The sequence below is a fragment of the Geotrypetes seraphini genome, chromosome 6 (genome assembly GCF_902459505.1).
Source record: "Geotrypetes seraphini chromosome 6, aGeoSer1.1, whole genome shotgun sequence".
Lineage (NCBI taxonomy): Eukaryota > Metazoa > Chordata > Amphibia > Gymnophiona > Dermophiidae > Geotrypetes > Geotrypetes seraphini.
In genome coordinates, this window is record NC_047089.1 from 19,840,246 (window position 1) to 19,851,312 (window position 11,067).

The 11,067-nt window shown below is 43.0% G+C and overlaps 1 protein-coding gene across 1 annotated transcript in view; it reads right to left on the bottom strand.

Moving 5' to 3' along the window:
* PRCP (prolylcarboxypeptidase) overlaps positions 1-11,067 on the bottom strand; it is a 71,670-nt gene that overhangs the window by 38,353 nt on the left and 22,250 nt on the right. Inside the window, exons 2-3 of the mRNA XM_033947386.1 lie at positions 3,073-3,213; positions 1,304-1,405 (exon numbers count right to left, since the gene is read on the bottom strand). Coding sequence (XP_033803277.1) covers positions 1,304-1,405; positions 3,073-3,213 — 243 coding nt within the window. The remainder of the gene's footprint in view (positions 1-1,303; positions 1,406-3,072; positions 3,214-11,067) is intronic.

The following is an 11,067-nucleotide window of genomic DNA, read 5'->3' on the forward strand; positions in this document are numbered from 1 at the left end:
CGCATGTGCAGACCATCTACAGGCAAAGGAGATGGTCTGTGCATGCGTTGGGATCGCTCTCAGCGATCCGTCTTGTTGGTGAGGGGCGTGCCTCCAATCACCCTCATTTACATGCAGAGGGTTGGAGAATCGGTCGGCCTGCCAAGGTGGGGAGAACGAGCGGGCACTCTCTAAAGTTGAAAGGGGATAGATTCCGTACAAACGTAAGGAAGTTCTTCATCCAGAGAGTGGTGGAGAGCTGGAACACTCTTCCGGAGTCTGTTATAGGGGAAAACACCCTCCATGGTTTCAAAGACTAAGCTGGACAAGTTCCTGGACTCAAGTTCCTAGACTCATTTTAAAGCACTGTTCTTTGACCTGGGGGCCGCTGCGTGAGCAGACTGCTGGGCGCGATGGACCACTGGTCTGACCCAGCAGCGGCAATTCTTATGTTCTTACGGATTGGGTAAGATCAGTGGGCTTAGTGAATCTAGGCCTTGGTGCCCCTTTCCCCTTACTAAAGGAGCTGGATAAAGAGGAGACTATTATAGAGCTCTTTTGACTTTGGTATTTTCAAAAGTGATCTGTCAAACCGATTATTGTAATTTGATTTATAATGGAGTCACTGCAACAACATTATGATGTCTAAGCAGTTTACACAGTGGTCATCCAAATGATTTTAGTTAGCTGTAATCTTTTAATCCTGTATGTACCTCAGAGGACATTAAGACCATTGACACAACTTGGTTTTTCTTTGAATAGACACTGGAAGTGGCCCGAGATTCCGACTGGCCAGACCCCCCACAGGGAGGGGGAATGGGTTGCTGTTAAACTTATTGCGGCAGGGAGATCTCTTGCCGTGATAAGCTCAGCGGCAATCCGATTCTCTAACCAGCGCCTGTGAAATGGACACCGGTTAGAGAATCGGGTTATTAGGCAAGCTTAGGTGTCTGTCCGTGAGGACAGATGCGATTCTCTATAGCAGGGGTAGGGAACTCCGGTCCTCGAGAGCCGTATTCCAGTCGAGTTTTCAGGATTTCCCCAATGAATATGCATTGAAAGCAGTGCGTGCAATTAGATCTCATGCATATTCATTGAAGAAATCCTGAAAACCCGACTGGAATATGGTTCTCGAGGACCGGAGTTCCCTACCCCTGCTCTATAGGATGCCCGTGTGTGATTCTCAAAAGCAACTTAGGTGGCTTCTGAAGCTGGATGTCCTATAGAAACCCGGCCCTTAGACAAATTGTAATGGAAGGCAAGACCGGCCTAAGGTCACATTTAACCTTTTACTTTTAAGGTCTAGGAAAAAAAGAGGACTTACCCTATATGACTGATCTCCAAAGGGCAAAGACTCGCCATAGTACCTGTGTTCAGCAAATACCAGCATGGCTTTCAACTCCACAGCCACTTCCCACATAAACCCCTAAAAGGATGCAAATTAAGACAATAAGACATAGCAGTACATTAGCATGGCGTTTGTCAGATAAGGACCGCCTGGCCTTATCCCACTTATTGTACAATCATAAGGCCTAGTTGACCATTAGTTTATTTATTTATTATTTAGCCCGTCCTCCCAAAGGAGCCCAGAACGGGTTACAAGAGTACATTCACCGTATAAGCAGGACAAACTCTGGTGGGAAAAACAAACTTGGTGTACATAAAGAGGTATAAATTTCAGCTTTTACAGTGTAGTCATACCGTACAGATTCGGAAATATAGACTTAGTGGACATAGGGTGTTTCAAATTGCAGCATTTTCCGAAAAGCCATGGCCTATGGTCATTTTCCGTACGGTCATAGCCTAACGTAGGGTAAAATAGCTTTGTAAGTTTGTGCGTCATTGAAGTATGGTGGGTCCGACCTGACAAATTCAAATCAATGTTCCTTTTAAAGGTGTGTGCAAGTCCACCTGCATTCCTGCCTTCTGGTGGTGTGATATCGCTCTTTCAGTTGTTAGAATGAGCAGGTTCTTTCAATCCCACACAACTAGCCAACTCTGTAGAGCTGCCATATTATTCCTTAGGGTAGGAAAGCAAGCACACACACACACAAACAAAAGGAGACATCGCTATGGATTGGCCCAAAAAACAATTGTGGTCACTTGCATGTCCAGAATCATCTATTTAAGTACATCCATATTTCCCATCATTAAATCATTAACATAAATCAGATAGGCAATACCATACAGATTTGGCATAGACAGCCCCCTACACCATGGAACGTGGAGTCTAGGCAAGAAGAACATACACTGACAATAGTCTTATTGAGAAAGACATGGGGGAAGCCACTGCTTGCCCTGTATGGAATATTGCTACACCTTGGATTTTGGCCAGGTACTAGTGACCTGGATTGGTTACTGGGCTTGATGGACCATTGGTCTGACCCAGTAAGGCTATTCTTATGTTCTTATGAAATTAATGCATCACCTCTGACACAGACTTTGTACCCAAGAGGTTTTTTGTTGGACATTTTGAAAACAACAAACATTTGTACCAGAAGCGTCCAGGAATTGTTGTTCCACTTTTTGTGTCTTTGGATTAACATAAGAACATAAGAATTGCCTCTGTTGGGTCAGACCGGAGGTCCATCGTGCCCGGCAGTCCGCTCACGCGGCGGCCCCTCAGGTCCAGGACCTGATAGTGCTCCTACCCTAAAACTCACATATGCTTCATCGATATTGTCGTGGAACAGTTTCTCTAGGTTTTGTGTTTGCTCAAGTCACTTAATCCTCCACTGCCCCAGGTACCAGGACAGCTAGGGAAAATGCTTGAAATACCTGTACGTAAACCCACTTTGAGGGTAGTTGTAAAACTACAAAAAAGGCAATATAGAAGTCCCAATCCCTTTCCTTTACCAGATGACAAAGTATCCAAAGACGTCTAGAGAAAAATACCGCAAAATAATCCCAAGGGGGAAAAATATGCCCTGCATCTTTAAGTTTAATACTTTAACTACAATAAGTGTTTAAAAGAATTATTGGAAACAAAACAGTTAAAACTTAAGATTCCAGGATTCATCATGCCTGGCTTCAAAAGTCCAAGCCTCTTCTATCAAAGAATCAGAACATGTCAACAAAAAGCGTTACACCTACCGTATTATTGCAAAACCAGGTAATGTCACCTTCGTTGCCAGTATAGAAGAGTATTGGGCCATCATTTTTAGACCAATGAGTGTCGGATACCAAATAGCGCTGCTTGAAGGTAAGATCCATATCAAATCCAAAGTGATCAACCTGTGAAAGTTAAGAAAGCAGGGTTAGTGCCAATACTCCTACATGCCTACCCCCCACACATACACCTAACCAGACAAGACGAAGGTGTCTATGAAAAGGGTGATGGAATGGTCAGTAGAGGTATAGATGCAGTTGTCTTTGGAGCTACTGTGGTATTCGAAATGCATTGTCACTTCTTCATCCCATCCTTCCCCACTCTTCACACTGCCACCAGAACTTCTCTTCAGCCCTGGGCTCTCCAGATGCCTCCCTCTTTGGGCCAACGCTTCTTTATTTTGATAGTCAAACACATGGAACTTGTATTCTCTTGCAAAAACACTTTTATCTAACCCCCTCTCCCCCCCCCCCCCCGAGTCTGCCTGAAAGCTAGACCCCACCATTGACAAGTCAGGTAAAAGCAAAATAAACCAACCAACATTTTTTATTGCATAAAATGGCCTTCATTTTACAAGCCCTATTCAGATCCAATACATGTGTAAGCCAGCACCTGAATGTCTATCTTCCATAAACAAAGTCAGGATATGCATGTATCAAACCCAAAATGCACTGTCATATTTTTGCAGGAAATAGTTGTGGGCGTGTCGCAGAATGTCATGCGACTAGTCAGTCAGGAAAGTCTGCTCACTTGTGGAAAAGTGATGTAATTTACTTCCGAGATATTTAATAAATAGCGTTTAAAATTTTTTTTAAAAAAAGTGTGGAAACTTTTTGGAAATCACTCGTAAATGGCCAAGGACAGTCAGGATATAATTACAGTCCCTATTTCAATATCAGGCATCATGCCTGCTACAGAGCACATTTAAGATTTGGTAGACTGTTATTGAACAGCACTCCATGGCAGGGATTAAGGGAGGGTGCCCTCTTAATCCTCCATAGCCCCAGGTACGTTAGATAGATTGTGAGCCCACCGGCACAGAGAGGAAAAATGCTTGAGTACCTGATTGTAAAAACCGCTTAGATAATCATGATAGGCGGTATATAAAAATCCTAATAAACTTGAAACTTAAAATCACCCAATGGTTTATCCCTTCCCCACTCCTCCAATGGCAAACTGGCAAGAAAACCAGTCACTGACAGCGTTGTGATAATACCCAATTCTATTTAAGGTTGCAATAATAACCTGAATATTACACTTAACTGGATAAAATATGGCTGGCTACAGAACCCTCGATATTCAATGCTAGTGTCCAAACATAGCCTGGCACCAAATTATCTGGGAATAAAGCCAATAGCAGCCAAAAAAAAAAAAACAACAAAAACAAACCATACCGACCACCACCAGCTAAATATTTTCCCCACCAATTTTTTTTTCTAAATAAAAGGGTCTGATACTTGATAAAGGAGGGGGGGTAGGTTTATTCTCTTTATCATAAAATATAAATAAATTATCATAATAGTTGTTATATTGTGTGCAACTAACAAAATAAGGGGAGGGAAAGGGATTCATAATTGAATAATAGTTGATAAAATTATTAAATTCTACATGATATCTAAAATTGTAGTAAGGATTATATAAGATATGTTGTATGTACAGTATGTTATGGAGATATCAAGTGTATACTTAAGGTAATTGTATGAATCTTTATGATACACTTGTGCATTTACTCTTTGATCTTCTCTCTTCTATCTACCAAAAAATTTAATTCAATGCTGTTAAAATGTTTTATTTCTATTCCCTCTTCTATCTTTATTTTAATTAATTTATTAATCTCCAGGTACTTTAGTTAGATTGTGAGCCTTCGGGACAGAAAGGGAATTTTTTTAAGTACCTTTATTATTTTCATATTTTTAATTTTAATGTATATTTTCTGTAAACCGCTTAGAACTTAACGGATGTAGCGGTATATAAGAAATAAATTACATTACAAATAAATTACATTACGTTGTTATATGAAAAAATTAATAAAAAATGTTAAACAATAAAAGGGTCTGACGTTTTGCAGCCCACTGTATTCCACTGGACAAATTATGTTATGTTTAAATCTGTTTTAGTAATTTGAAGAAATACACCAACAAAAACTTCAATCCAGAACATGAATACAAAACAACCCCCCCTCGCCCACCCCCCTACCCACCCAAGGGAACAGCCACACCAGGGTCCCTCACATCATGAACATTAGCAAGCCATATGGGTTAGTTCAGTAGTCTACTGCGCACAGTAGGTGACAAAGTTCAATTATGTTATTGGAATAGGGAGTAGAGAATGACACGGTGACAAATTTGTCCCCGTCCCTGCAGGAACTCAATTTCCCCATCCCCGTGCATTTTCTCGCTGCCCCTGTCCCGTTCCTGTAAGCTCTGCCTTAACCGCACAAGTCTCAAACACTTATGATTTTAAAGTGTTTGAGGTTTGTGAAGATGAGGACGGAGCTTGCAGGAATGAGGCAGGGACAGGAAAATGAGTTCCCGCAGAGATGAGGAAAAATTTGTCTCTAATAGGGAGCTCATGGCAATGCTGACTTAGAAATGGATGAGTAGACAGACAGAAAGAAGCACTACCCTGATGCATCATTGAAAGGAACCAAGTCCATTAGTAAAATTTCACACTCCTTTCCATACTTACTGCAATATGGAATGGACAACCTCCTCAAATTAAATTGTGTTTATCTCTTCAGATCTTTTGCAAAACCTTAAAAACCACTATGTTTCATCGCTTTTTTGATAATAGCTCCAATGAATGTTAATGGATCTTTCTTTGTGATCTAATTATGTAAACCGAATCGAGATTCTATTTTTAGGAAATGATTTGGTATACAAGACTAAGAATTAGAATAGATTCTTTAATTTTTGCCTCCCATTACCACTGCCCCCTCAAAAAAAAGAGGTATTGATCTTCCATCTGTCTTTGGCTCTTACAACCTGCCTTATGACAGTCATGAAAGCCAGAACCACAAGAGGATGGAAAAGAACAATGCGTCTTACCAGCACATTACCTGTCCAGCCTCACAACTTGGCACCTTGTGCACCAAACATAGCAGATAAGAGCCTGTCCAAGTGGCCACTAAAAGTGCACAGCTAAAAAATGTGTATTACCGTATTTCCCCATGTATAGGCTGTGGCCTATACATGGGTTTTACAATTTCTGCAATGGGGCGGCCTATCTAAAGACATCGTAGATAAGCCACCCCATTAGAAGATCAGCTGCAGAGTCCCGCGTACTTGTAGCTCCCTCCTGGATGGCTGCCTTCTGGACTGGGATCCCTCCTGCCGCGATCGCACCAGTTCGGGAGGGGATGTTGGGGTGCCAGCAAGAGAGACTGGGCATCTCTCTTGCCAGTCAGCTGTTTGGGGTTCAGGAGAAAGGAATCACAGCAGGAGAGATTAGGCATCTCTCCTGCCATAATCATTGCGGTGGGGGGGGGGCCCAGTTACAGGATTCTGTAACCGGCGTTGTTTTGACAGACGCTGGTTACGGAATCCTGCTTTTCGGCAAAGGACTGGCCCCTCCACCTAAAAGGACTGGGTTTGGGCATTTGGGACTTGGGTGATTTTTTGGTTGGGAATGTGGTGTAGAGATAGAGGTAGTGGCATTCTGGGCGAGATTGCTGAACGTGCAGGTAGGCCATTCTCAACCCCCCCAAAATAAATAAATAAATAAATAAAAATCCCCTCACTTTGAACTTTTTTGGAGAATGGACATTTCCCTGCTGCCAACTTCAGCATCTAGTGACTTAGGCCAAAAGGGGACTTAGATGTTTTTTTTTATTTATTATGCCCCTGATAGTGTTTTAGAACAAAAAACACCCAAGTTTGAACAATATCCTTCATTCAATCTGCCCAATTCCAGCTCAAAGCTTTCAGAAATGGGCAGAAGCAGTACATTTTTTAAAAGAATATTTCATTGGATTTTTTAAAAAATATATATATCTTTTGGTGTTTTAATTGGGAGAACAATGACAAATGGGGGAAAAAATGACTACTGCCTATTAAAAAAAACAGAACTAACCTACTCCAAAAATATCTTTTTAGGATGTACAAGACTAATTTTAGTTGTAAATGTTCATCCTGTCTGAAATAATTCCTCCCTGTGGAAAGATACAGGAAGATTAGATGATTTTCCTCCCACCTCCCATTCTTCTCTTAAACAAGAAAATCTTTCGATATGAATAATCTAGCTGTTGCTGTGAAGCAAGGTTTTATGTTATGTTAGTGCTTGGTAATGGACAATTCCGACACATATAATTTGACCACATCCTATATTACATCACCACCTTGGTCTTCCTGAACCATGTCAAGGGACTTCAGAGATAAAGTCAAAAAGGCCCACAGAAACTGAGAACAGGTTTCACCGAGGGTCAGGGGATATCGAGAGATACCAGATAAAGAATGGTTCTCTACGTTGCTGTATTACTCACTAATTCTGTGACCAGTAATATAAGCCAGAACCATAATTTCCTAAAAGAGAAGTCCATAGGCCATCATTGAGATGGCTTGGGGAAATCTACTGCTTCTTCCTAGATAAGCAGCATAGAATCTGTTTTGCTACTTGGTTATCGGTAGTTAGGTGCTTGAGAACTGGGTTGGCCACTGTTAGGAAACAGGATGGAAAAATTATGTTCTTACCTGTTAATTTTCTTTCCCTTAGACGCAGCAGATGAATCCAGAGACCAATGGGATAGCTCACATCTACCAGCAGGCGGAGATAGAGAAACTGATTAACAGGTGGTCCTATTGGCTGGCACTCCTCCTGTCTCATCAGTATAGCTCCTTGCCCAAGCACACGTACCAAGCAATAGGCATAGCATGTAAAAAACTTCTTTCCCATAACACATCTCAAAATGCAATAATACAGAAAACAACCTGCCATAATAACAAACTGCGAAAGTTGCAAAAGAAAAAACCGAGAGACAATATCCAGAAAGGGTGGGGCTCTGGATTCATCTGCTGCGTCTAAGGGAAAGAAAATTAACAGGTAAGAACATAATTTTTCCTTCCCTAGCAACAGCAGCAGATGAATCCAGAGACCAATGGGATGTAGCAAAGCAATCCTCAATCTGGGTGGGAAGCAAACGCCGCCTCCACAACAACCGAAGCACAAAACGCCCCTACCGCATGCGCCCCCACATCCAAGCAGAAATGCGGAGAGAAAGCACTCTCGGAAGACCAATTAGCCGCAAGACAAATCTCCTCCAAGGAAAAAACTTCTGGGCCGAGCCCATGAAGTAGCCATAGCTCCAGCGGAATGGTCATGAAATTCTTTCGCCAACCGCTTCCCTGCCAGCAAGCAAGCATAAAGAATGTCCTCCTGGACCCATTGAGCTATTGAGGCTTCAGACGCCGCCAAACGTTTGAGGCGTCCCTTGAAGAATACAAAAAGGAGATATAAACAACTAAAAGTCGTTAGAAACCAAGCTCACAGAGAACGCTACGTACATATCAAAAAATGCAGTGAATAAAAGTACTGCTCCCAATTTCTCCTCCCAGGAAGAAGGAAGGAAAAGCAAGCATGACATAAAAGAAAGGATGACACCCCCCTAGAAAGAAATAATGGTACCATCCGAACTGATACCCCATATTTCGGAAATCAGAAATAGGAATCCCCGTTGAACAAGGCCTGCAACATAGAAAACTGCAGAGCTGAAGCATGGCCACAAGAAACCCCATGTTCAACGGTACAGCCCTTTAGAGTCCCAAAAGGCAAGGATGAAATGAAGCCTTCGGTAAACTGAGAAGTACGTGAAGATTGTACTCCAAACTGTGCTTTCTAAGAGGCGCATGAATATACCGCACTCTGTTTAGGACCTGAACTACATGAAGCTGAGAAGTAAGCGAAGAGCAATATACCTAGTCCTTGTAACAAACCAAGAATGGCACTAGAAGCTGAAGGGAATTGAACGCTAAGCCCTCGGCAATACACCTGTGCCAAAAAGGAACTCTGGAGTTGTTCAAACGTTAAGAAGCACCCAAGAAAGGAAAAACCTCCAAAAGGAAGCAGAAGCCAGAGGAGAAGACGTCCGTAGCACCTGGATAAGAGAAGAAACAACCTGCTTCGCATAACCCTTACATGTCAGCCAAGATTTTTCAAAAAAACTAGGTCGTAATACTAAAGTAGTACAAATATCCATGTTGAACGGACCCTAGGCGAGCAAAGCCGGAGATACCAGGAAACTTCTTAGTCCGGCTGTCGAAAGACTCATCAAATCCGCAAAATAAGGATGGCGCCGCCAATCCAGAGATTCTACAAATACTGTGTCCGGAAAGTGAGCTCGAGGTGGCAAATCCAAGCCATCATCAGCCAGCGGAAAACACTGAAAAAGAGAAGGCAGAAGTGAGAAAGGAGCCATGCAGCTACCCCCTCTAACTCCCACTCCCTGGGCCCGCCGAAGAAGCTAGGAAGCTTAGAATTAAGAGACGAGGCCATGAGGTCTAGGTCAAGCAAATCTCACGTCCATAAAAAGAGCTAGAATGCTTGAGCCACAAATCTCAATATCCAGGATGCAGAAGATTACACTATTACTAACATGCACACTTTCCAGAGCGTACACAGCGCTGTACACTGTCACATACAAGAAATGGGCCATGCTCAGATTCCGCGGAGAGAAAGTCTATCCAAACTCTTATCCTGATCCATAAAAGGATCTGCCAACAGAAGACGAAGATGAGAGTCCACCCATTGAAGCAGAACAACTTCACCTGCCAATGAGTACAACACCTACTGCCCAAGCAGTAGAGAAATACCCCCATCCTAATACTGACCAAAAGGACCCTTAGCGGCAATCCGGAAGAATGATCTGAAGCTCCAGAAAGGTAGCCTGATCCTGCTCAAGAGCAGAAGAATGAACAAGTACTGAGTCGCCTCTGAAGACCAGACTCCAGGAGCTGAGGATGGAAGCCACGGAGCCCCCCAACCCGACAGCCCGGGATGGTCGGTGGTCATGAGATAGTCCAGCAAAGACCGAGGCATGCCTTGAAAAGAGAAATTGCTCTGAGCCACCAAATCATACAGAGTAATGCAGGAGGAGCATACCAAATAATTGGTGCCCTGAGATACCGGGAACCACCGGAACAAAAGTGACTGCTGTAGCGTAAGAAGGGGAAAGCAAGCCGAAGTCCCCAGTGGAGTCAGCAATATGGATCCCAGAAACTGTACAGAATCCCATACTCTTGGTCATGGTAAGCGAAGAAGAATACCAATCTGAGACCAAGACCCCACGCCCAAGTCTCCGGAAAGAAACACATGTCTCTCCTATATGAATAAAAACATCACCCAGATATACCTATAAATAGTACAGGAGAAAAGAGCGCTGTGCAAATTCAAAGATGCACGTGTAAAGAACTGAGGAAAAGATATCACCCTTTTCGTGTCAGTCAAATGGCCCGACTGGAAGTCGTCCGAATCAAGCAGGCAGTCAAGAAGAAATTAGATGAATCGCCTGGTAGCGCCAAAACGGTACCACCGCCCATATCACCTAAAACGTTCGTGAAGCCTTGGGTAGGCAAAATGGCATGTGCCAAAACCGAAAGCGCCGCTCCAAGAGAGGCAGGCAAACCAAGTGCCGATTCGGAGTCCATAGAGAAAATGTTAATATACTCCCAGGTTGTCTGCAAAAATGTGTAACCCCGAGAAACTAATTCAGCAGAATGGGATCCAGCCTGCCCAATGGCCCCGTCTCGGGCACCTTGCAGTAAGTGGAACAACGTCCCTTAGTTCCTGAAGGACTACAAGAACTGTCCTGACCAGTAACACTGAAAAGGGAAATACAAAACATAGAGACTCCAAGAACGAACTGGAAACCTGAGGAGGATGCAAAGATGCAAGCATCCTGAAAAATCTTCACAGCCCCCTGACCTGACATTATAGCATCTTCTCCCTCATGAGAAAGCCTGAAGAGTCATTGGAAGAAGTCAAGATCC